This window comes from Charadrius vociferus, unplaced genomic scaffold, assembly GCF_000708025.1.
Source record: "Charadrius vociferus isolate BGI_N301 unplaced genomic scaffold, ASM70802v2 scaffold643, whole genome shotgun sequence".
Taxonomy (NCBI): domain Eukaryota; kingdom Metazoa; phylum Chordata; class Aves; order Charadriiformes; family Charadriidae; genus Charadrius; species Charadrius vociferus.
In genome coordinates, this window is record NW_009647512.1 from 64,564 (window position 1) to 91,884 (window position 27,321).

General features: G+C 40.7%; 1 protein-coding gene across 1 annotated transcript in view; it reads left to right on the top strand.

Moving 5' to 3' along the window:
* Positions 1-3,367: 3,367 nt before the first annotated feature.
* PIK3CB (phosphatidylinositol-4,5-bisphosphate 3-kinase, catalytic subunit beta) overlaps positions 3,368-27,321 on the top strand; it is a 66,800-nt gene continuing 42,846 nt past the window's right edge. The window contains exons 1-3 of the mRNA XM_009880762.1: positions 3,368-3,492; positions 17,917-18,102; positions 21,055-21,280. Coding sequence (XP_009879064.1) covers positions 17,950-18,102; positions 21,055-21,280 — 379 coding nt within the window. The 5' untranslated portion in view covers positions 3,368-3,492; positions 17,917-17,949. The remainder of the gene's footprint in view (positions 3,493-17,916; positions 18,103-21,054; positions 21,281-27,321) is intronic.

Genomic DNA, 27,321 nt, shown 5'->3' on the forward strand with positions numbered 1-27,321 from the left:
AACTGCAGACAGTTTTACTAGATTGTCACAGGCATTTTGATTGCCACCACACAATTTTGTAATTCCTGAATTATTTAATGAGATTGTTAATGTTTTTTCTAAACCAGTTATGATTCGCATAAAAATAGTATCTGCATAATAAGGGCTTAATGAAACAAATCACAAAAATTATTATTTTGCAAAATGCGACTTTTCATGCAGAAGTTGTAAGCTGAAATGGAATAGGATTTCTGTTGGGTCCCTGGTGGTGCTTTCTGTAGAGGTGGTATGGGCAGGGACCCAAGGGCAAGTGCCCAAGGTGGTTTGTTTTGTGTTGTGTTTTTGGCTGAGCCCACAGTCAACAGCGTCCCATGAAGGAGGCCCTGCTGGTAAGGTCCGGGTGACAGCTCTATGTTTCCCATGTTCCCTAGAGAGATGCGGTGAGGAAAAGGTGTGTGCTCATCAGAGAGTCAGGTTTGTGTTCACCGCTTGAGGCAGTTGTTCGGGTCTTTCTGATCTTTACTCTGTTCCCAGAGATTATGCTTGCATGTTTCTTACATCGTTGGAGTTGTCGCTAGCTGTTGATGGCAGCTGAAGGCCAGCAGCATTTGTTCCTTGGTCTGTTAGGTGATACAGTCACCAGCCTTTGAAAAAATTTCCACTCATGCTTTGAAAAGGTAGAAAGTGTACTGGCGTATGAAAGGGTGACCGTGATGTGATCTGCAGTTACACTGATAACCATCTCTCATAACCTCTGTTCTGCTGGTCTGAAGAATGAGAAAGGTTGGTTAGCTAGAAAAAGAAAGCTGCCACTGTCATCCTGTAACGAAGGCTTTGTTTCTTATGCTTGAATGCGATAATGCGTAGTTTGTCTGTATACTTCAGAAATGTCAGGTCTGGAGGGCTGGCCATTCCCCTAGCTGTCTTCCATGTGTGGTGGGTTGCAGAGGACCAGCAGGAAACCTATTGTCAGTGTCCTGTCTGAACAGCAGTGGGGATGCAAACTGCTGTGAGAGTAGAGGGGAGAAAGGAGAGGGAGCTGTAGGGAAGCCAGCAGAAATCTAGCAAGCAAGAGGCTGGGGAGAACACAGGAACGGATAAACTGTGACAGGAGCTATTCACAATGTACTGGTTTGTTAAATGTGTACAATTTATGGACCCAAGATATTTCCTGGGCATTATGCATGTGCCTAACCCTCAGATTGGATGCCAGTGCATTGACCACTGTGTTAATACACGTTTCTTTTATTTCTCACCAAATTGGGAATAAGGCACAAGGAGCATTAGCTCTGCTTGCCTTGCCAGATGAGTACAGTGCAGGAGGGTGACTGTATAAGATGGGAATGATTTGAAGCATGGTAGGAGCCAAGCAGCCATCTCCTGTTCCAGGTCAGTTTGCACTTGAGTTATTTCACTTTTTTTTTTTTTTAGTGCCAGCCTTGTTTGATTTTTCCCTTTTTTTTTTTTTTTTTCCAAATGCAGTCCTAGTAAAAAAATTTGACAACACATCTGTGTTACACATTGTTGTCATTTATGAACTTGATAAAATGGGTAGATAGTATGGTACAGGGAAAGAATAAGGTCATGTTTTTTTCCAGTTAATCAGTGCTGATATTAGAAAACAAGTATTATGCATTTTGCCTGTGATTCCCACGTTGCATTTAGGAGGCTTTTCTGTGGTCTGCTAACCTCTGTGGAAGTGGTTGTTGTTGTTAGGGTAAATTTATATCGTATATACCAGCAGTGGCATATATGCAATTTCAAAACACCATTCTTTGCTATGTTGGTGCTGGTAGGTTTCCCATGAAAGGTTTCCTATGAATTTAGAATGGTAGGTTAGGCTCCCACCATCTGATTGGTCAGCATTTGACTAGTTAACCAGAGACCTCTAGAAGGTGGGGATATCCAATTTTTAGTTAAAATAATATCCTGCCCCCGGTATGGTACTTCAGGCATACACTGATGTCCCCCTGCTGAGGGGCCACAGATCATTAAAGATTGCTCCCTCGGGTGGAAGTTCTGGAAATAATGACTATGTATCTTGTATCTATAGTATAATGCATTTCACAACCCTCCCAAGCTCCTGCCTTCTGGCTACTTGCTTTTGATTCTGATTTTTGACTCCATAAACACAAGTATTGACATGGCTGTAAAACGTTAATGCCAGACTGGGACTTTAGTGTTGGTTATAAGAGATTCGCACTGTTCCTTTGTTCCTGCAATTTCTACACTGTGTAAGGCTGCCTTCGTTTTTCTCTGCTCGTCCTTTTTGGCTGTTGCCTGCTGTAGGCTCCTAGGCTTTAATCATGAGAAGTTTCTGGACTAGTTCATACTTTTTATGCACCACAAGGTTGTTTTGAAAAGGTTGTGCATGGAGCAGTAACTTAATTTTTTCAGACTTAAGCAGATGGGGCAGTGACTATTTTTCCCTCAAAGGCACCAAAGAAATCTTAAGTTGCTTCACGGTGCTGTGCAGGCTGATCCTGCGAGGGGTTCTGCTGTGCGTGGGACAGAGGGAATGACAGCCCTTGTTCCTGATCACTGTACTGCTTTGAGTTCCTACAAGCACAGTGTGGACTACTTAGTGTGGTTTAGAAGAAGAATTGCTTATGGGAGGAGGAGTGGAGCCTTGTGTTTTGTGGCTTGGTCTACAAACCTGTAGATAATGTCAGGGCAAACTGATAGCACTGCTTTGTTCTCAAGGGGGTTTTAGATATTTTTCCTTTATTTCGCTTTGCTGAGAGCCTGGTTTGCAAGGCAAAGCTAAATGGAAATTATGTCTTGGCTCTCTGAAGATATTTTGTCCTGTACATCTGCAGGATGTTGGTAAGAGGAGACCTATTGAACCTTTCTCCTGCTGTTTCACAAGTTGAAATGTGAATAGGAAGATGGGATCACTTGTGTCATCAACTCAAATTCTCCACAATAGAACTGTAGATGAAAACAGCTTACAGCCAAGTATAAAAGAGAACATGTGGTTAGGAGAGTAACAGCAATTCTGTTTCCCTTTCTTTTGTCTTTAATTGTGTTGGATGTCTGTTGATCTGATCCAAACTGAGTGTACAAAAATTTAAAAATATTTGTAGCAGCTAAAAAATATTTTGGACTACGTAATTTATGATTAAGATACTTATATTGTTAGAGTAAATGGCGCATTCTGCATACTTTTTCCTTTTTTCTTTCTGGTAACTGAGCATTTGAGGATTTGACATTCATTTAATTGTTAAATTGTATAATGTGAATATGGTACTGTAGTATTCAAAGAGAATGAAAATGTATGGTTAATTAGACATTTCTGTGCCAAAAGTTTACGTAGTTATTAAACCAACTATATATTGCTGATTTTTCTCATTTGGTTAATTACATTATGTTGTGTTTTGTTTTTTTAGGTCACATTTAAGTCATCTTGTAGAACATTCCAAGAAAACAAGGGTAATAGTAAGAAAACGATGTTTAATAAAAGTGTCTTCACTATACAGTCAGACTGAAACAGGAACAGGTTCTCTGGGGTAAGTATTACAGTTATTGGGTTGGGGTTTTTTGCTTGTAAAGTCAGTGGTGTGGTTATTAGGCTATTATTCTATTTAACTTTATCGTTATAGTTGCATTAAAAAAAATGTCATTGACTCCACACTCATTTCAGTTGCTCAGCTGGTAATGGGCATTCTTTTGGACTCTTATTAAAGCATCTCCCATCTTGGAAGCAATTGTATCTTGTGAAAATTAGATGGGCTTCAGATGTTTCTCTTGGCTTCTGCGTATTCTGGGTATGGTTTTGAGCAGGAAGTGGCCTGGTATAGGTGTAATTACATATAACCCCAATTTAGTGGCAGAAGTTAAACCCCTGCCTGCATCTTCCTGGGAATTTGAAAATACAATTATTTTTTTGGCTGTTACTTACCAGTCCTGGCACTTTCTGTGTGACTTTGATGATTTTCTTGTAAGTATTTTAATATTTGTCTTGTATTGCAGTTCCACAATCCATCAAACTAGCATAAACCTTCAATTTATGGATCTCAGGTGTGTCTTTTCTTCACTGTTTCTAGGTAATATCTAGCTTTTGTGAATTCCAGGCTGAGACGTGTGTGTCATTTATGATACAGGAAGCTTAGCTACCTATCTCAGGGACTGTGGATTGCACCTTTTGGTACTAGATACCTAAAAAATTATACACTAATACAGTATAATTCTTAATTTCTGTGTGTTTCACTTGCTTGGGGAAGGAAGTGTAATCATTTTTCTGTCACCTTGTTTGCAAGATGTTTAAACATATTCTTGTAGAGGTTAGAAACTGGGAGAAATCTGCATAATCTTCTGTCTGATGCAGATTTTACTCACGCTATGTGATACATGAATATAGTTCTGCAGGAGTCATTGGAAATACACTTGAATGCATGGTTAGGAATGAAAAATATCTGGCCATTAGAACTGAAAGGGGGTGGAAAATGGTTTTAGTTTACAAGTATATTTTGGCATATTGCTTTATTGCCAAGAGGAAATGACTCTTCTTTGTTTTTTCTTTAAAAAGGGATATGTACATGGTGTCATAATTTGGGTAGAAAATGTCTGTGAAACCTAGTCACACAAGCTAAACATTTCCTACTTGGTATTTTCTCCAAAGTGTTTTTAGCTGGCAGAATAACACATTTGGGTTGATAACTTTTTTTTTTTTTTAAAGGCAAAATAAATTACTATAAAAGTTCAATTAAACATGGATTTGAAGAGGTTGATGTGTGTGTTAGTTCCCTTCTATTAGTACTTGAAGCAAATGCTACAATTTTAAGTCAGCATGTGTAAAATTGTATCAGTCCCTGATCTAGGCTGTATGTCAGGGGGCCAGTAAACATACTCGCAAAAGGTTCTTGTAGCACCTCATACTTGGATTCTGACCTCCGAAGTTTTCAGAAGCTGTGTTGTATGAAGTTATTTGTCTTTTACTGACTTACTAGACAGCACAGTAGAAATGCAGGCACCTGTCACAGTGTCCAGATAAAATCATACCTGCTTGCTGCTTACACACTTACTTTGACTCTGGTAATCAAGTTACCAAAACGGATGAGCAACAAAGTTGAAACTGAGCTCTCCAAAAAAATTAAATAAAAAATGACCACTGGAGACAGCTTTAGTCATTTTAAATGGTTATATGCAGGCTGATGCCAGGCACAGAACTCACTCATGTGTTTAATAGCCAGCAAACTTGTGTGTCACCCTCCCCCCGCCTTTTTTTAAGGGACTTGAAGAATTCAGATGTTTTAACCTAAGATTGATTCTACTACTTTTGGGGGAAATATTTTTTAATCCTTTTTTGTTTGTTTGTTTTGATTTGGACATTTGTGTATCCTTGTACAGATTTCAGTCATCACAAAGTATTTTGCAATTGGAATCCTTCATTAAAGTACTAAAAACATTAAAGTAAAGTCAGAGTAATGCCCATATTCCCAGATACAAAGCCAGGTGAAGTTCTCATGAAGTCTTAAAAGCGGATGTCGAATCTCCCGGCTGGGGTAGAGTAACCCCAGGCACCCCTTGGCCAGGGCTGCCCGCTACGGGCGGCTCCGAGTGCCCCTGAAGGCAGTAGCTTTTTGGGGGCTCAGGATGCAGAGTGCCAGTCAGCCCTGCGCCCAGTGCGGTTGAAGGCCAACCGCATACTGAACCGCCTGGGCGGGATGGCAGCCAGCCAGCAAGAGAAGGAATCGTTCCCCTCCACTCAGCACCTCCGAAGCTGCATCCAGAACACCATCTCCAGTTCTGGGCCCTCGAGAGGAAGAGGGGCGCTCACAAATGGGCGAGACTCCAGCGGAGGTGACTGGGTGGCATTTGAGGGGGGGGGCGCGCATGACCTTTGTTTGGAGACAACAAGGAGAGAATGATCTTTACTAGTTTTCCACTGCTTGAAGGAGGATTATAGAGAAGATGTGGCCAGATGTCTGAGGTGGAGGGAAAGACAGGATGCGAGTGGCAGAATGCACAGGTTGCAAGGAAAGAAATTCCAATTGAAGATAAGGAAAAAGATTTCACTGTGAGGGTGGTTAAGCACTGGAGTGGGTTGCTTATGAAGGCTGTGGAGCCTCCATCTGTGGAGACTTCATAATTAACTGTGCAAACTCCTAAGCAACGTGCTTTAACTTCAGTGTTGGAACTAATCTTGGGACCAGATGACTCCTAGAGGTCCCTTCCAATCTAAATTAGTCTGTGATTCCGAGATTATTTTTGGTCCGTGCAATGAATGGCCAGGACTACTTTTGGCTTTATTACCATTAACTTCATGACAAAAGTATTAATTATGTGCGATTTTTAGGATTATTCTTTTCTACCAAATGGCATTACACTTCAGGTTATCTTTATAAGTAAGTGCAATGAAAAAAGTGCATAAAATACATCCAAATATTTGCATTAGACTTGAATTGTTGGATTTCTTTGAATGCTTGTGCAGCATTGAACAGTCCTGTTCATATAACAAATGGCTGTGACCAGCCACTGCTGAATCTGTGGAGTGGGTGACATTGAAGCTGGTGTTGGAAGAAAACTAACTGCAGAAATCCAAACCAGATTGTTCTGTGTAAGAAACCGACCCAATCGGGAAGAATGTCCAGTCTGATGAAGCATGTAAATTACTCCCCCCCCCCGCCCCCGCGAACATCTTTCTAAGTTTTAGTGTCCATGGCATCTCTGTGTATGAGACTTAAGCACAGTCTGATTATGAGCTCTGTGTTTTGCCCTCCTTTTAGGAGAAAATTTCACTCCTAATTAATTTTCCACTAATTTTAATTATTTCACTTTTTTACCTCTCTTTCTAGATGCATACGGTCTGTCTGCTGGAGAGTAACCCTCTTTCCTAAAGGTTTTGATTGAAATATCAGAAATAATTGAACAGTGAATCCTGCTAGTCCCCGTGTGAAGAGGTATCTATATATAGGAAAATCTCAATTTCTGGTCTTAACTTTTTATTATAGTAGAAAGTCATCTAGCTCATAATTCAGAGATGTAACATTTTAATAGCTGAAAGTAACAGTTATCTGCTGGTGAAATTAGATGGTCTGGGTCCATTTGTACAATTCAAAAGGAGAGGAAGTGTTAACCATTTATATATTTATATCTTGTAAGTGCAATGTTTAATCCTCCTTTCCCCTTTGTTTACAGTGGAACAAGTAATTACTCTGAATGGTAGAACAGGCAAGAAAATACCAGAACTAGTACTGACTTAATATTTCCTAACTTTTTTTGTTAGACTGTTAGGAATTCTTGTACAATTCTTGTATAGCAACGGAGGGGATGGGGGCCCTACAGTTTACTTGGTACAATAAAGCAATAAAAGCGTAACTCCAGATTATTAACGCACCTTTCCAGATTCATGACAGACACATTAAGTAGTCTTTTGAATAATAGCTTGGGTTGTTATAAACCCAGACCCTTAGGCTACAGTTTTACCTGCATTTTTAAAAAAAATGAGATTAAGAACTGTAAAGTGGCAAGCCAGCCCTGGGGCTGGAAGAAACTCTCACTCTTCCTCCAGCGCTCATCTTGCTTCTGTTTACACCTTTGCTTTGCTGGCACAAGCGGTTACGCAGCTTTGTAGGAAACTGTCTGACTCACCTGTGTTAAAACGACATCTTTATTGTGGGTTAAGGTTCTTCTGAGTTAAGGTTCAGCTCTTTCTCTTCCTTTCCCCTTCGGTCTGACTGTCCAGTCCTCTTTCTTCCCCTGTGCCAGCTCCATTCACCGTTTTTGTTAAGCTTGATTATTTTGTTTCTTTTGCTTTCATTTAAAATATCCATGTAAGCATCCCATCATTTGTTGAGTAGAATCATTTTCTAATATTAGAACTCAACATATCCAAACATTTCACAGTAGCCTTCCCCTAGTACATAAAATAGCTAGTGATCTGGATTGTCAAAAGCAAATTGTGAACTAACCACGTCTAATCTTCTCCCAAATCTTTCATCTCATTTTACTATCCTGGAGTGCGCTGTACGGAATGCATTGGTCTTCATGGCAGGTCCCACTTTGCCTGCTGCTGTTTAAAACTTACCAAAATATCTGAGAGCTGTTTACAAATTTTCCTAAAGGTGAATGCACCAGATATGTTCTCACAGACCAATTGAAACAGAATACTGAATTATTTGACTGGAGTTTTTGCTTCATTTGAGCTTTTCTCCTTCTTGTCTCCGTGACTTTGTCGGTCAAGGTGTCGCATTAACTGTTACTTACATTACAGTGCTTTTCTAATCTGCTGGTTTCTTCCATTTCTTTATATTCCTTCCTGTCTTGACCATGCAGAACTGGATTCCAGTGGGCTGAAAGGGGATGTTTTCTTACAGTGGCCCCAGCTTCAGTGTGAGCCAGTGATCAAATGCTTCTAAACGCAATTGCAGACAGTAGCGTTTAAATGTGAAAGGAGTTTTTCTTCTCGCTCCAACTCACTTTAACTGTACAAGACAAAAAAAAATGGCCTGAAACTCCTTATTTTTATATGTATATTTTAATGTTATATATCATAGTGATTTCAAGATAGAGTGGAGGACAGTCATGAATTATCTGTGAGAAGCTGTTACGTTACTTCTGTATTTTATGTTCATTAGGAATGATGTGCTGCCTGTGAATTGTCTGAAGCCTATCAGAAGCATGGGACTTAAGTTTTATTCGTGTGTTTGGCTCATCATGAGTAATCTTTGGAGGGAGCGGGAACTGTTTACTTGCCTGAGTATAAAGCAAGGAGGAGTAAGAATTTCCCTTTATCCTCATTGTTCAAACCAGTTCTGACAGTCGTCTGAATTTGGAATACCATTTTAATAGTGGTGTTCTCTGCCTGTAGGCTTGTTTTGCAGAAAAAAAAATCTGAAGACAATAATCTCATTTACAGCTAGTTTTAAAATTACGCTTCCATTGAATCATAGAATAATTTCCATAAGAAGGGAGGACCAGAGGTAATCTAATCTAACCATCTGTTCAAATCAAGTTGCTTAAAATTAAATTAAATTTTAATTTGAAAGGTAACATGTTTGTATTTTTGTATATCTCTAAGTCCTGATAAAATCAATTGCAAATTCAGGTGCTCAGCATTTTTTGAAAACTAGGCCACTTTTATTTAGAGGCATTAATATCAAAGTAGAAACACCATTTATTGTGGTTTTAAAATCCTGGCTTCATGTTTTAAAACCTGGTGCATTGTAATGCTATAGGTACAGCAGAGGAATACAGCTACAGAAGATGAACAGGCAAAATAATCAGGAACCATGGAAAAAACTAATTACATTGTCTTTGTTTGTGGAAAATTAGCTATATTTTGTGAGGAGAATGAGAGAATCTAGACTTGAGTAGCTGAGAGACCACTCTTGGTACCAGTGTGAGCACTGTGAGGGAATGAATGACCTTTAAATAAGGTCTTTCATGTTTTCTGTACGTAGATATTTTTAGAAAACTAAATAGCGATATTTTTATTCTGATTTCTGAAGGAATCCTGACTAAATGGACACTTAATTTTCCACTCCATAGGGCCAGCTCATGTGGCAGTTGAACTAAAACTGCTGGGAAATATTTATAGTACCACATGATCTTCAAAAATAACTTCCCAGGCTACACTATAGATGTCTTGAATTCTTAGTCTTTGCTATTGTAGATCCATAACCATGACATTCCCGGAGTGGAAAAATCTTAGCTTTGCTGATTCAGGCATTTGTATTTACAAGCAACTTGTTTGTGTTTACTTTTTAAATTTGTAAGCAGTTTAGATTGAAATTCACCTTTGTAGCTGCAGGAGGCCAGAACCTTGAGTGGGTTCACTCTTAGGGCAAAATCGGAATTTCAGTGGCATGGTATGAAACAACATGCAGAATAAAATTTAATTGTGAGTGCATTAGATCCCACCTTTAAAAGAGGGTCACTGTTGGCCCTGTGTCAACTGGGAGCAGTGACAGTGAACAGAAAATACATTTCGTAGCAGTACATACGTTGCTTAGCGTAGGTGCTTCCTTTTGTCATGTTAAACCTTTAAACAAAACCTGGCTTGCAATTTCACATTATGCCTAATCTCATCCCTGTGAGTACTGCTGGAGGGTAACAACACTGTTCTCACCCCACCTTTGCTTCTGATAGGGTGCCTGCTCCTCACAGGGTAAAGCAGGTGGTTCCCGGAGCAGATGGAAAACTAGTAATGTTTGTTCGTGTTGTTTTTCCATTGTGTGGCTAGGGAGGTAGGGGAGAGCCAAGAAAGGGGAAAACATAACAGCGCTCCTTCTGACTGCCGACTGCCCTCAAAGTGAGCTACGGATACAGTGAACCTGCATGCAGGAAACAAAGTGACTTCGAAGAGTCAAGCTAGTGTCTGAAGTGATCCTGTTGTAGTCACTATAAATGCGGTGGAAGTCAGCAAAATGGGAGTCACATCATGGAACGCTCTGAAACTGCTGCCAGGGTATTGACTGCAGAGCAGTGGTCGTGGACCTGTAAGCTCACAGGCTGTGGCAGCAGCTGTGAATTTGTTATGATTTTAGGAATAGAAGAGGATATAGTTCTACAGAGCCATGAACTGGCATGCTGATCTAATGTGTAGATTTGACTTCACAGTCTTCAGAAGAAATCGGAATTCTTTCAGATATAAGGAAGGAGGAATTTTTCCTTTTTTTTTTTTTAAGTGCCTCCTAAGTTTCATAGGACATAAACTTTCCTGCATATTGTGACTTTCCGTCTCTGCTGCTAGATTCTTTTCCCTTATTTGTTCTTAAATATTTCCTTTATAGCTTGCTCATCTTTTTATAGCATTGGACGTTTACGTAGTTAGAAAAACGATTAGAATTACTATATTGTGTAAGTGCTTAGTGTTTCTCCTACTTAGACTACGTGATATGCTGCTGTTGTTTCCTAGAAAATTACTGTGGTCAGATTGTCATCCAGTCTGTTCTGGACAGTAAGATATTGTGTAAACACTGTTCTTGTGTGTCTGGATAGGGTGGCCCTTTTCAACTGCTTTCACTGCTGCACAGACTTTTTTTTTTTTTGGCCCCTTGACTGCCACATGACAGAGCAAGCAGTAGATAAAAAGCTGTATTGATCACAGTGATGATCATCTTGAATGTGGTGCTTAACAGTTGTAATAACTTATTATATAAAGCAGAAGTCTGGATAAGCCAAATGCTCCTAGTTTTTGCATATCAAACAAATTAATTTCTGATGTTTGTCCTGTATGTAAATATTTATGGTTTTAGCGAAAAGAAAAATAAATCCAGGCTTGTATTTAACCTGAAAAGCTGTAGATACTTACGTTCCCTTAAAATGCACCCCTGTTTGAAAGAGGTGTCTGCCATCTATTTGGGATAGCACACTTATTTTTATTTCTTCTTGAGAGAACTGTGACCACCAGGCATGTGTGGTTCTAGTTCCACGTTTTGGATAGGGGAAAAAAAAAAAAAGAGCGGGCTGCAATTCACAGAAAAATATATGTAGCTTACTTTTGACTGTCATCTTTCCTGAAACCCTTTCAGTGAAGAAGCAGCCTGCTTTTGGTAGTCCTTTTATTATTTGGTGTTTTTTTTTTTTTTTCTTCTTTTCCCTTTCCTAGTAGTGTCTTTGTTTAGATGTTGAAATACACTTTTGTTGAGAGGTGGAGGGGAAGCTACAACTGGAAATAGGGCTGTTAGCACTAGAGCAAATTCTTCTGTCTGCCTGGAGATGGTAAGTCCTTTAAGAAACAAAAAACCTCCACCCACCCACACATACACACAAACCCCCAACAAACCAAGAACAACCAAGAACCCTGCACCTGGGAAGGCACAGCTGTTCTCAAGAGCTGTTCAGGGACTGTGGTCTGGCTGGTCTCTCCTCCTTAAAATGGCTGATTATCTCGTGATCAAGGTCGCAATACAGAGGAAAGACAGAAAATTAAATTCTGTAACTTTTGCACTGATTTCACAGAGGAAATTCTCACCCTCTGCAGGAATCCATAATGAAGACAAAAATAGCTTACATTGCTTCTGTGGTGAAACAGTCTGGTCTGTTGGTGAGGTAGTGTTAAGACAAGAGAATGTTTATAGAAGACATCAGTGATGAAAATCTATGTAACTTACTGCGAGGTTCACTACATTCCTCCCTCCTCTTTTACCCAGCTGGAACTGTGTTAGTGTGAAGTATTCATTTTGCTGTAGGTGTTTAGAATTGTAATTGTCTTCTATTTGGGAATGCTTTCTCCCTGTTGAAAGCAAATGAAAGTGTTATTTCATGTGTTGCTGAAGTTGCTCAAAACCTGGGCTGTTGTCAGAAGGGACGGTCCTGCCCTGTTCCCAGCTAAGTGTCACCACCACCTTCTTGCTCTGTTCCTGCAGCGTGCCTGCTTAGAAAGCTGTTCTGACTGAAAACTAACTTTAGAGAAATACCTAAAGTCTCAGTTGGATCGGTGCTGTGATCTTGCTGACAGAAAGGGCAGTGTGATCTTCTGTCAGTTTTAGCCAGTTGTAAAACTGCATCTCGAGGCCGTAGTTACCTGAAGCGCTATGACGCGATGTGGAGGCTTGCTGCTGCTGGCAGGAGAGGATCTCTTTAGATCCTTCTGTGATTTGATTCAACTAGATAATGTCTAAGAAAATTACTCATTGATTCCACCTGGATGATAAGCTGAAAGGGTTCATGAGGAGAGTAGAGGTGTGCTGAGGCGGGCGTAAGGCAGGGGAGCAGAGCTGGGCAGCCCAGAACAGGGGGAGCGGGAGGGGGGAGGCAGGCGGCAGGCGTTCCCCGCCAGCTAGCAGTGAGCCTGGCACCCTGCCGCACAGCTTCACCTGGAGTGTCTTGTGAAATCCATAGTATGGCAGCGTGGAGGCTTACAACCTAGATGTTGACAGCCTGTAGTGATACTTGTTCCCCTTCAGTCCTAATGTTTGGTGCAGATACCAGATGCACAGATTTATAGAGAGAAAAAATCGCAGGCAGTTGTCTTGGTTTGCAAAATCTTCTTGTAGGGCTTCTTGTTTGTGTGTAGTAAATAAATAATACAACGCTGAGTGTTAAATTTTCTTTCTCTTTTTCTCATTTTGCAGATGTTGTACTAATCTGTGTGTCTAAGCAGCTCTTTCAGAACTGGTATATTAAAATACAAATTGGGTGGTTTTGAGATTGAGACTGTGTGTGTATATACATATATATACGAATCTGAAATGCATAAGTCAAAGTTTAGAGAAAATTTACACTTTACATGGGAAGGTTTGAATGCTGTCTGTCAACACTACATACCTGTGACTTAGAAAAGCATTTAGTGTTGAGCTTTGCTGCTATTAAATTCAAATAATCATTGATTAGATACTTGAGTAGCCAAGATTAAGTACTGTTTTAATTACTTCCTCCTTTTGTATGAGAAGTTGTTTTTACCATGACAGTAGGTAAGAATAGCTATGAGGTTAATAGCCTGAAATAGCTTTTTATTATTATTTTGATTGTTGGTTTTTTCCTTTAGCTGGAAGTTGTTTAAAATGTCTCTGGTATTATTGCTCCCAATCCAGATGGCTTTCTGCCTTTGTGTCAGTTAGCAGATGTGATAGTTAGTCACTAGTGCCACCACACATTTTACGGTTTGGCCCGTGACTTGTTCTCACAGTCCTCTTATGTTGGCAATCAGTATTATTCTCAGTATAAATACTTGTTCTCTCTTAACCCCTGTGATGTCGGCTACTGGTGGAAACTGGGTCCTGACTGTAAAAGACACTAACCTCTTTCCTTGAGGAAGGAAATAGTAAGTAAGTGCCTGAAAGCAAGAGTAGCTTCCCAGCATGCTCAGATAGGTGTGATGGTTGCTGTTCCCTTTTTAATGGAAAATGGTATTTAAAAGATTCTGATGTCTGTGTTGGAAGTCCGTAATTATAAACAAGTTTCTTACAAGAACCTTATAACTCTATGCGTTGTGGTGTCTAGGTTGTAGGGTATGGAACAGCATTTTTAAGTCTTGCTGCTTTAAACATTTTAAATTCTTGTTGGTGCACTGAAGTGGTTTCAACAATTGCGAATGTTGTGGAAAAACATCCAGAAGAGGATGAAAATTGAAAAGATCTTATGCTGAATTAAAACAGAAATTATGAACAAAATAACTACACAGAATAGATTAGTGTTTTCCTTGCTGCTGTGCTTGTTAAAGGAATGTTTTATAATGGCAATACCATGATGACCACAGAAAATAACTGAAAATATACTGTGTGTGCGTCCAAGTATGAAAAATCTTTAGGTTTAGATAATTCAAATTATTTTTCTGTGACTACCATTGTCCATTTTCAGCCAAGATTTTATGGGTAGAAGTAGCTTGATGGAGGAAAAGAAATAATATCCCATTTAAATAGTAGCTTGTTAAAGATATACTGATTGGTAATGAGGAACTACACATTCTCTCTAGACTTTTGGGTAGGTGCTGTGTGATTCTAATAGTGTAGTCTGTTGCATGATGGCATTAAATTTTATTTCTTTCCTTTAGACAATTAAAGAGATCACACACTGTGCTAAACTTTCAACATCCATTGATGAGTGAAGGGATGGATTTGTAAAGATCTGGTAATTAAGATATTTTCATACCTGGTTTCGTATTGTCACCAGGTCTACACTCCCATCTCCAATTCTTTTTGTTTTGATTCAGTCTGGTGCAGTGTAGTGGATTTTTTGGGGGAATTGGAATCAGAATGGTTTAGGTTGGAAGGGACCTTGAAGATTGTTGAGTTCCAACCCCCCTGCCATGGGCAGGGACACCTCCCACTAGACCAGGCTGCTCAAAGCCCCATCCAGCCTGGCCTTGAACACCTCCAGGGATGGAGCTTCCACAACTTCTTTGGGCACCATGTTCCAGTGCCTCACCACCCTCAGAGTGAAAAATTTCTTCCTAATATCTAATCTAAACCTACCCTCTTCCAGTTTAAAGCCATTTCTCCTTGTCCTATCGCTACATGACTGTGTAAAGTCCCTCCCCAGCTTTTCTGTAGCCCCCCTTCAGGTACTGGAAGGTCGCTATAAGGTGTCCCCCGTGTCTTCTTTTCTCTGGGCTGAGTAACCCAAATTCTCTCAGCCTGTCTTCATAGGAGAGGGGCTCCATCCACCTGATCATCTTTGTGGCCCTCCTCTGGACCCTCTCCAACAGGTCCATGTCTTTCCTATGTTGAGGGCCCCATAGCTGGATGCAGTACTCCAGGGGGGGTCTCACGAGAGTGGAGTAAAGGGGCAGAATCTCCTCCCTTGACTGGCTGGCCACACTTCTTTTGATGCAGCCCAGGATATGGTTGGCTTTCTGGGCTGTGAGTGCACACTGCCAGCTCATGTTGAGCTTCTCATCAATCAGCACCCCCAGGTGGTTCTCCTCAGGGCTGTTCTCGATCCATTCTCTGCCCAGCCTGTATTTGTGCTTGGGATTGCCCTGACCCAGATGTAGGATCTTGCACTTGGCATTGTTGAACATCATGAAGTTCACACAGGCCCACCTCTCCAGCCTGTCCAGGTCCCTCTGGATGGCATCCCTCCCCTCCAGTGTGTCTGCCTCTCCACACGGCTTGGTATCATTGGCAAACTTGCTGAGGGTGCACTTGAATGAGGACCTGATGGTGATAAACTATTATTCAATAATGATGCAGGTAGGAGCTCCCTAACTGTTGCTTCTATTAAAGAAAAATATTTTTCCTTATGCATTCATGCTTTCTGAAAGTTAGAGGTTTCTTGTTTGCCTTTAATGAAAATTGTACTGTATTTTTATCTAGTACAAGTGAAATACTAAGAGATTCACATATTTAGTGTGGAAACAAGATGTCATGCTTGTGTGGGTCCTCACAACTTTGCTAAGGCTGAATGGAAAGGTTTTGAAACGAGTTCGGTCTCATTATTCAGAGTATTTACATGGCAGTTAGAGGTGAGACTCAAGTGTGTTGTCTGATATCTAAGGCAGCTTTGAACTGGCAAGCAGATAGTAGCACAGCTGTGGTACCAAATCGCTGCTTTCAGTATTTAGCTGGGTTCCGTGTGGATTTTGGACTTGCTATTCCACTGGTGACTGGTAAGCTTTAGGAGATTTCAGCTCTTTCTAGCCACCCCTCTTTCTCTGCTGGAGATTTTAATCTCCTGAATTTTTCCAAATGTCAGATGAGCAATTATATATTTTAACAGTAACTGGAGGGGTAGAAACCAGTACTGAGGAATGAGGCAGAGATGGACTGTGAATACTTTACAGTGGTGATTTAAATAGTACTATTTGTTTAACAATGACAATCAGTAAAAGTTAGCACTGAAGAGCCCTTTGTAATATGTACAAAATACTAATAGCTTGTTTGTCAATAAAAAGTTATGCTCCTCCAGTCATTGATTTTTGTGCTGCTGGCATGTTCTGTTATCCATTGTAGGCACATTGGGCTTTCCCCTGTGCTTGCTTGCTTATTTATTTATTTCATTGCAAGCTGTCTGTATTAAGCCAGGGATTACAAAGAGACTTTCTGAAGTACCACTTTCGCATTTCTGTTGTCAGCTAAGGACAATGATGCATATGAAAATGAATTGTTTGGTTTAAAAGCCTACCAGTTTTAGGGAGTTGAATTTCTGTGAAATAGGAGTATCAAACAAATTTGACTCGCTATAAATGAAGCATTAACTCCTGCATGTCATATAGTTTGGATTTAGTTGGACGGGGCTCTGAGCAACCCGATGAAGTTGGAGATGTCCCCCCTCATTGCAGGGGGGGGTGGATTAGATGACCTGTAAAGGTCCCTTCCAACCCAAACTATTCTATGATTCTGTCCTATGATTCTGTTCTATGATTTGCTGGTGAGCTTGTTTGAACCTGCTGTGATGTACAAAGAGCAGCAGCCCAGTGTATTGGCTACAACCTGCTTTTTCTGCTGGTGCTGTTATAGGGGAGATACCTTCGGTTACGCAGAGCAGGCCTGGGCTCAGGGCTGGGAAGGACTGATAAAAGCAGTGGAAAGCTGTAATAGTAGTGGAGTTGCATGTTCTGGCTTATTTTTTCACAAATGGTGATTTCCCACATCTTGTGATGCCCAACGAGATTAGAAAGGTGTAGGGGTAACTTGTCTTTATTGGAGAAGTGCTTTACAGTGATGTTTTATTACAACGCTTCCCATCCCTTTGTCAGCTGATGAGCGTTGTCAGGATGAAGAGGAAGGTAAATTCTTCAGTGAATAGTGATTGAAGGGAAACCACATCTTTAGAGGGTGCTAATCAAAAGATAAGACTTGGAAGGTCAGAAAAACTAGTGGTAGCATTAAGAGTAAATAAAAATGTCTTGAAATACAAAGGACAAGTAATCAGGAAGCCAGTGTAATGAGCTGAAGTAGATCACACTAAGGGCTCCCCTCTACCCCACAGTGGATGCAGTTTACATGGTGGGTTGAATTCACAGGAGATGGTTTTTGTTTAAGGCTGAAAGCAAAGTGGGATAAATGTCTTCAGAGGAAAATGTCACTTTCTAATAGAGTTGAAGATTATTTTCTTGCTATTAATACAGGCTTTCAAGTTGAATATGTCACTCTGTCCACATTTGTGGACAACTAAAGGGAAATTTGCAAAAATGAAATTATGAAATTGATCATGTGTTTTCATATTAAATATTGTCATGCTTTGTCCAAGAAGTTTGCTTTGTTTGTATTTTATGCAGGAAAATAGTTTTAGAGAAAATCTAAAATTAATTTCTAACTTTGTTTTATCTAACCTCTAATTAGTTAGTTTTTTCTCTTGTTACTTTGTCCTAATGATACAAACATCTCAACAACAGTGCTTTACCAGGCAAGCGCTTTTATTATACTAAATGGAATTAATGAGTAAAACTATGCTTATGTGTTTGCCATACTGGCATTTGAGACCCCAGACCTGCAAGCTGAGCTGTACGAGCCGGCTTATGTAAACTTTCCAAAGGCTTTAAAATGTGTGGCTAATTATAGAAGGTTAAGTATACTGAATTTTTATATTATCTTTTTTCCCCCTAAGGCCATGTGGTTATGATATTATTGAGATTCCATAATGCCTCCTGCCGTGACAGACAGCCTTGACATCTGGGCAGTGGATTCGCAGATTGGTGCTGATGGCTCAATATCTGTGGACTTCCTGTTGCCCACTGGAATCTACATCAACCTGGACGTCCCTCGAGATGCCACCATATCTCATATTAAACAGGTAATACCAAATGGTCAATTAACTTTTTAGTTAACTTATATTTGGAATGAGTGCTGTTTCTGATTTTTATGTGCCTTTTGGCAAATCAGGTAATGATTTTGAGTAGGCATAAAAAATACTGTATTAAAGGCACATGCATAGCAGATTGATAAATAAAGTTGTATATATATCTGGGGGTTTAGAATGTTTTTGAGCAGATGGCAAGGTTTGGAGAAATCACTTCTTGCTGATGGTTACACTTCGGAGAATATTCTAATAGCTCTATATTAATACTGTATTGCTACATCTAAACCTTTTATTAACACATTGGCAATATATTGTATGTTGATTGGTGTGCAAACAGGAGACACTGTCTGATTTAATTTTTAACATAGAAGTCACAGATTGTGCTCGTGCTTCTTTTGATTGACACCAAAGATAGGTGCTTTAAAAACTATGTATGCTATTTCTTAAAGGTTTTGTACAAGTGCCTTGTTAGGACATGACTTAAAAAGTGAGGGAATACTCATATCCAAGGAGGGGGAGCATGTAAGGAAATAACCACAGATATTAAAGAATGATCTGCTGATCTTTCATGAGATAATGGCCACGAGGACGTTTAGACAAGTTACTCGGGAATTAGGTAGTGGGTGAAGTACAACACCAAGTAATCTGCTCCTTAAGCATAATAAATTTCTAAAAGAAAATAAAAAAGTGTGATTTCCCATTCCATTGCATTGCCTGGCAAATAAGTACATTGTTTTTCATTTCTATTCAGTCTGACAGTATTCACTTGTGTATAGAAATTATTTCATTTGTATCAGTAGAAGCTTCATATAATTTATTGTACTCCTAATTTGAAACTTTCTAGACACTGAAGTATTTTTTTTAATGCAGTGGAGCACTTAGTATTTTAGAAGAAATGACAGTGCCACTAGAAATTAAAGTGAACTGAAAAATAAGTTTGGTGCTATATTCAAATACTTGAAATTATTCTGACTGGAAAAATGTCATTGTTTTAGTAAAAGGGTAACTTGAGCAAGTACAGGTTAGTTGCTGGGTAAGGTAATGGAGTAGCTGGCAGTGATTTCAACTGACAAAGAGTTTAAAAAACAAGTGTGTTAGTGACAACAATAAGGGACTTGAAGCTGTCTGCTATAAGAGGTACTGTTGATATTTAGCTGTTTTTCAAAGAAAAGGAATGTTGATCATAACTACAGAAGTCTTTCATGGAAATCACTGTATTTGAAAACAAAACAACTATGAAGACTTTGACAGCATACTGGACTAGTACTGGCTTTGCTCCCACTACGTTGCTGTGACAAGCCCTAATTTGTGGATGAATAAATAGAGGACTTGAGAGCAAATATAAGAAATTTATCTTGTACGTGAAACTGTTAAGATTAAAATAAGAGAAAAGAAGAAAAATAGCCAGTTGTTTAAGGTCTGAAGAATTTTTCATTTCTGTAGACTTTATAATTCTACTAGGCCGCTACTTTGGGTCATTGTAAATCACTCCTTTCAGTGGGAGTCACTTCCAGGGACTTCATGGTGTTTTAAATTTTACGATCATTAAGGGAAATAATAAGGACCGGTAGCTGGAAATTGATGTTAGAAAACGCAGGAGGGGGAAAAAAAAGGTACACTTATCACTGGTTTCCACGTGGACATCAAGATGTGTTCAGTTTGGCAAAAGGAATTCAGTTCAGTTTCAATTATTTGAGAAGAGGGTTTTGCCACTGCATTATTGATCCTGCAGTTCCTGTTTCAAAATAAGTTTCAGTAACAAATCCACAAAATGTAAACTTTTAAAATTAGGATAAAAACATTCTCACACATAGAGATTTGAATAGTATTTAGGTCAGGAGAGCTCTTTTTACTTCCAATTTTGGTTTCTGCTAAGGATTTGATATATTTTATGTATTTCATACATTGCTGTTATTTAAGGTGTAATCTGCTGCTTAAGTATTCAGTTCAGTAAAGGGGGCCTACAGGAGAGCTGGGGAAGGACTTTTTACTAGGGCATGCAGTGACAGGAGGAGGGGGAATGGCTATAAACTGGAAGAGGGCAGGTTTAGATTAAGCATTAGGAAGAAGTTTTTCACTTTGAGGGTGGTGAGGCACTGGCACAGGTTGTCCAGAGAGGTTGTTGAGGCCCCATCCCTGGAGGTGTTCAAGGCCAGGCTGGAGGTGGCCTTGGGCAACCTGGTCTAGTGGGAGGTGTCCCTGCCCATGGCAGGGGGGCTGGAACTCGATGATCCTCAGGGTCCTTTCCAACCTAAACCATTCTATGATTCTGTGATTCTATGATTATTTAGTGTTCTCTGCGTGACTTGCATGTCTTAGTGGCCTGGCAGTAATTTACAAATAAATTTACTTTAAGCTTCTCCAGACAACAGGGATTTTTTTTATTCAGGAATTAGCTCCATAGTGGGAACTTGTTATCTACATATTACAATAATTACTGGAAAAAGAAAGCATAGATGTGTCTTGAGGGAGAAGGATTTTGATCAGAAGCCATAGGAATGGGTGAAGGAGAGTGATAGTTTGCTGATCAGTGTCCAGAACATCTGCCTTCAAAATCAGTAAGTGCTTTGTTCCGGTAGTGACAGCCACGGTCCTGCAACTTTACTGCAAATAGGACTATACCGGGTCAATCCCAGGATGAGCATCAGGATGAGGGTTAGCGCTGCCTTTCTCTCATCACCTCATAGTACTTGTCCCTGTGTGTGTTTTACCCCGGCATATTTATGCACAGAAGTTGCTACTTAAAAATAACCTCGAGATAGTGACTACAAACAAGACAAAGTAAATACATAATGATATGTAGTGATAAAAATTAACCAAATTAGCAAACATGTTACTCTTATGTTCTTCTGGGAACACAAATGGAAATTAATGTTACCTTCAATGCCATGAAACATTTCCATGCTTTCGTGTTTTGTTTTATTTGTTTGTTTATTTTCTTTGCAGCTGTTATGGAAGCAGGCACATGCCTATCCACTCTTTCATCTCCTCATGGAGATTGACTCTTACATGTTCTCATGTGTGAATCAGACTGCTGTACATGAAGAATTAGAAGATGAAACACGGAGACTTTGTGATGTTAGACCCTTTCTTCCTGTCCTTAAACTGGTGACAAGGAATTGTGATCCAGGAGAAAAGTTGGATTCCAAAATTGGTGTCCTTATAGGCAAAGGTAATTACATCTAATTTTTTTTGAAAAAGGAAGGTAAACTTTGTTTTGTATGAGGGTTTTAATTGGGCGGGTAACAGTGGTAAAAATTTTAAAAAATCAATTAAAAATTAAGTATTTCCCTGACAGAATTTCTCTTTCTCAAGCTAATACTGATGTAGTTTAAAAGAATTTAAATACTGAAGACAAAACATTTGAAAGATGTTGAAAGCTGCTTTCTGTATTGTATTTCAGCACTGTATCGTATTACTACATAAATCAAGAGCAAATTTTATCTTACTAGATACAAAAATCTAAAATATTATTACTTAGTGAAGTAAAGCATAATCCCTGAAAAGTGTTATCATAAACAGCCTAACAGCAAACTGGATACACAGAAGGAACTAGAAGTTATTACGGTTTTGTTATACATGGTTTCCGAGTTGGTTAACAGTATGATTCTTGTTTTTGCTCTCAATTGTGGCACTGATTTTCAACAAACAATGAAAAGCTATTTTTAAAGGTTTCACAGTAACTTGTTCTTGATGTTATTTCAGAATTTTCAGCTTTTAAATCTACTCTGCTTGGTTATACAATCAAGATTGACAGGGTCGTGTGAGGTCATACCTCTTGTTTTAAAACAATGAACCATTGTTAGCTGTTTCATAAAGACTGCAGGTTTTGTTTAGATTTCAGCAGTACACTGTCTGCCTATTTGTTAAAACTGACAATGGAAACAGTTAGCCAGTTTAACCATTCAGACAGATTCTGACAGATTCACATTCTTTGATTGAATATTTTGCTTATTTTATAGCTGTGCGAGATCCTTCCTTATGCAGCCCCTATTCTGTACCTTAGCAGTGGAAAAAATGTGTTACTGTTTAAACTTCTAAACTTAATGTTTTGTTCTCAAAAGGTGTTCAGTGCTTTGTGTCATTTGGACAATGTCCTTCAAAGTTCAGGAGAAAAGAAAGAAAGAAACACTCGCAGGCCCTATATACTTCCTGAAGTCCCAAAGAATCACAGCTGTGTGGGCTCTCCGCTGTGTATTCTCTCTTTACGTATTTTGGAAAAGGAACTTTGTGGGTCTTGGATTGGTTGAAATTTCAGTCCTGTAATTTTGACTTGAGTAGCAGATTTTAATCACAAGGAAAATACAAGAATAAATTCATCTATTTACGGTCCCACACTCCTTCCTTTTGACTTTAAACAAAATAAAAAAAATGATTTCATCTTTCTGTGGGATTAAAAAAAAAATAGTTTGCAAGCACTTCTTTCCCTCTATGGTCTTTCTGATGCATTTGCTGTGCTTTCTTTGCATTTGCACTTGTGAGGAGAGGCTTAAAACTTTCCAAACTATCTTGAACTCAGAGTGACGTTGGCTTTTCCATTTAGTAGTACCTAAGAGAAGCATTGGTTCTTGCTGTTTGAAGTAAACTCTCAGGCCAGGTCACATGGGAATTGTGCAAGTAACTTTGGAAGTCCATTGAGGTACTGGACAATGTAGAACCCAACTCAGGTTTGAGCAGCCATTTTGGATGGGATGTCTGAAGAAAACTACTTTCGTAACCTTAACTTAATAAGGAGATAATAAGGAGAACCTTGAATGTCAACTACTGCGATTGTGGAAGCTCTATGGAATGTCTCTGGGTCAAGATTGCAGGGTTGTCTCCGAGGGGGATCTTACAGTAGGCATCTGCTACTGACCTCCAAACCAAGATGATAAGGCCAACAAAGCAATATTTAGGTCACTTAAGCAAGCTTTGGGTCAACAGAACCTGGTTATTATCTTCAACTACTCAGAGATTTGTTGGAGGAGCAATACTGCAGCTCACGTCATCCATCAAGTTCCTGGAATGCGTAGAAGACTGCTTCCTCATACAAATGTTAGATGTGCCAACCAGGAATGAGGCACTGCTGGACTTGCTACTTACAAATCAAGAAAACTTGCTTTGTAGTATCTTGGTTAGTGATCGCCTTGGCTGCAGTGATCACGGTATTGTGGACTTTGGGGTCCTGCTAAGCACGCTGAAGGTTAGTACTAAGACAAAGGTTTCAGATTTTAGAAGAGCAAACTTCAGCTTGTTCAGAGCTCAGTTGGGAAGGATTCCATGGGAAGCTTCTGTGGAGGATAAAGGAGTTAGCGAGTGCTGGGAGGTTTTCAGGAACACTCTCCTGGAAGCAGAGAAACAGTTCATCCCTTTTAAAGGAAAGGGATGCAGGTGGAGCGAGAGACCCCCTTGGCTTAACTGTGAGCTTCTGAGTCTGCTCAAAACCAAGAGAGAAGCATACCAGGGGTAGAAAAGCGGACAAGTACCCATTGAGAACTACAAGAGCCTTGGCAGGGCGTGCAGAGATGTAGTTAGAAAAGCAACAGCTCAGCTCATATTGAAATTGGCCAGAGATGTCAAAACCTACAAGAAAGGGTTGTTCAGATACATAAACAACAAGCAGAAACAGAAGGAAAATATTGGCCCGCTGTTAAACAGGAGAGGTGAATTAGTCACCAACAACGCTGAAAAGGCAGAGGTTCTCAACACTTTATTCACCTCTGTCTTTACCAGCACTGGACCCCAGGCCTTGGGTTGTGGTTTAGGCCCAGTCATCAACAAAGAACCACACAGTCTTTCATTTGCTCTTCCCCCAGCGAAGGAAAGAGGAAAACGACAGCGAGTGTGATAGAATGAACAAGGAGTGTGGTAGAATGAATCTGCAAGGCCTCCCCATATTTATCTTTCAGCCATCCTTCTCCATACTAGAGAGGCTTTAACTGTTTGGCCTGTTGATTGCAGCACGTTTCACATCCGTGTATAACCTGTGTGACCGTGTCCATGGTCAAGTCCACCCCTCGGTCACAAGCTCATCTATATGTTGCATCTCTTCCTTGATGGCCTGAGGTGTCATGGTCCCACTGAGCTATGAATAATTCACCTTTATGTTGCCAGTCCAGATCCGCCTGAGCCACTTCAATCTTAGCAGCCTGATCCACCTGCTGGTTGTTTTGATGCTCCTCAGTGGCCCGACTCTTGGGTACGTGGGCATCTACGTGTTGTACTTCTACAACCAGATTCTCTATCGGTCAGCAATATCTTGCCACAATGGGGCAGCCCACATGGGTTTGCCTCCGCACTGCCAGTTGCTTTGCTTCCACTGCTGTAACCACCCCCACAGAGCATTTGCCACCACCCATGAGTCAGTATAGAGATAGAATACTGGCCATTTTTCTTGTTCAGCGATGTCTAAAGCCAGCTGGATGACTTTCACCTCTGTAAACTGGCTGGATTCACCTTGTCCTTCAGCAGCTTATGCAACTTGTGTAAGACTTCACACAGCAGCCTTCCACTTCCGATGCTTTCTCACAGTCCAGCAGGATCCATCAGTGAACAGGGCATATTCTCATTTTCTGGTAGTTTGTTATACGGTGGGGCCTCTTCCACATGCATCACCTCCTCCTCTGGTGATATTCCAAAATCTTTGCCTTATGGCCAGTCATCTGCTTCCAGAATCAATCAGTCATCAATTCCAGAATTCCTGGGCAACTGAGGTTTCCCATTCGAGCCCACTGTGTGATCCACTTACTCCACGTAGCATCAGTTGCGTGATGTGTGGCAGGGACCCTTCCTTTGACCATCCAGCCCAGCACCGGCAGTCAGGGTGCCAAGAGGAGCTGTGCTTCTGTACCAACCACTTCCGAAGAAGCTCAAACGCCCTCCTATGCTGCCAATATCTCTTTTTCAGTTGGCGCATATCAGGCCTCAGGTCCTCTGTATCCCCAACTCCAAAATCATAGCGGTTGGCCTTGAGTCTCCCCTGGTGCTTTCTGCAAGAGGCTCCGGGTAGGGCCATTCTCTCTGGCTGCGGTGTAGAGCACAATTTTTTAACATCTTGTCCTGCCCAGGGCTACTGCATGAACTATTTCCTGTTTAATTTGTTCAAAGGCTTGTCGTTGCTCAGGGCCCCATTTATAATCATTTTTCTTCTAGGTCACTTGATAGAGAGGGCTCACAATCAGACTGTAATCTGGGAGATGCACCCTCCAAAAACCCACAACATGTAGGAAAGGTTGCGTTTTCTTTTTGTTAGTCAGTGGAGACATAGCTGCTATTTTGTTGATCACACCCACTGGGATCTGATGGTGCCCATCTTGCCATTTTATTCCTAAAAACTGGATCACCTGTGCAGGCTCCTTGACCTTACTTCATTTTATGGCAAAAACAGATTTCAGAAGGATTTGAACTATTTTATTCCCTTTCTCAAAAACTTCTGCTGTGTTGCCCCATGCAATGATGTTGTCAATGTATTGCAGGTGTTCTGCAGCTTCACTCTATTCCAGTGCAGTCTGCATCAATCCATGGCAAATGGTGGGGTTGTGTTTCCATCTCTGGGGCAGTTGGTTCCAGGTGTACGGGACACCCCTGCAAGTGAAAGCAGGCTGTCACCTGCACTCTGCTGCCAAAGGGATTGAGAAAAATGCATTAGCAGTATCAATTGTGGCGTACCACTTGGCTGCCTTTGACTCCAGTTTGTATTGAAGTTCTAACATGTCTGGCATGGCAGCACTTGGCAGCGGTGTGACTCTGTTCAGGCTGTATCTACTGTTAGACTCCACTCTCCGTTAGATTTTTGCAGTGGCCATGTGGGACTATTAAAGGGTGAACAAGTCCTGTTGATCACTCCTTGGCTCTCCAGTTGATGAATCGGCTTGTGGCTGGGAGTTGGAGATTTTCGGCTGATGTGATATTGCTGCTGATGCACCGTTGTGGTAGCCATTGGCACCTGTTCTTCGACTCTCAGCAACCCCACAAGAGAAGGGTATCCTCTGAGAGACCAGGCAGGTAGACAGTTCTTCCGTCTCCAAGGCGGCTATGCCAAAAGCCCACCGGTATCTTCTTGGGTCCTTGAAATACCCTGTCCTGAGGTAGTCTATGCCAAGGCTGCACGGGGCCTCTGGGCCAGTCACAACGGAATGCTTCTGCCACTCATTCCCAGTTAGGCTTACTTCAGCTTCCACTACAGTCAACTGTTGGGATCCCCCTGTCGCTCCGGAAATACAGACGGGTTCTGCCTCTTTATATCTTGATGGTATTAGGGTACACTGTGCACTGGTGTCCACTAGAGCCTTATATTCTTGTGGATCTGATGTGCCAGGCTGCTGAATCCACACAGTCCAATAAACCCAGTTGTCCTTTTCCTCCTGCTACAGGGCCCCTCTAATCCTGGTCATAGTATCCGTTACTCACTTCCAGGGATGAAATTGGTTCATCATCATATCTTACTAAGAGAACTGATTTCTTCTTCTGTATAGAGGCGACTGATACTGGCATGGATTGGTTTTCTGGTTCAGCTGCAGTGCCAGTTACCAGAGTTTGAGTAGCTGTAGTGCTGGTCATGGGGTTGGAGTAGCCATAGTGCCTGTCGCAGGAGTTGGAGTAGCTGTGGTGCCTGTGGGTCTGGTTTCCCTCTCTTTCCCCTGAGGATGCTGTATAATATCAAGCAGTGTTTGGTCGATATTGGCCAGGGCTGAGCGTAGCGCAGTAAGTTGTGCCTCTCTGGAACAGCCACAGCATTTTCCTTTCAGATATTCTATAACTTTATCAGGGTCCTCTATTTGTTTGGGGGTGAAGTCCCAAACCATTGGAGGTAAGAAGTTCTCTAGATACCTGCCCACATTCTCCCACATGCCGTGCCACCCATGACTATCCAGCCATGGGGCAGATCTCTGAGTGGTATTCTTAAATAGTTGTTTAACCCTAATCAGGACCCCAAACACATTCAGGCAACATAGCAATAGGACCATGCTGGTTTGAACATCCCAAGGATACTCAAAATCCTCAAAAGCTGTTGCACCTGTCCCGAAGGAGAAAAGGGAGGCAGAAGAGCTGGGGAAAGGTATCTCCCTCATGGATTGGGTGCAATTATTAATAAATTCTAGGAGATGGCACCCAAGGTATGGGCAGGACAGCAGTGCCGCATAAACGTACCAACATGATCGTGTGAACAGTGATGTTATCATATCATAAGTTGATATTAGCCAGGACAGCAAAATGATAATCCTGATACCTCTC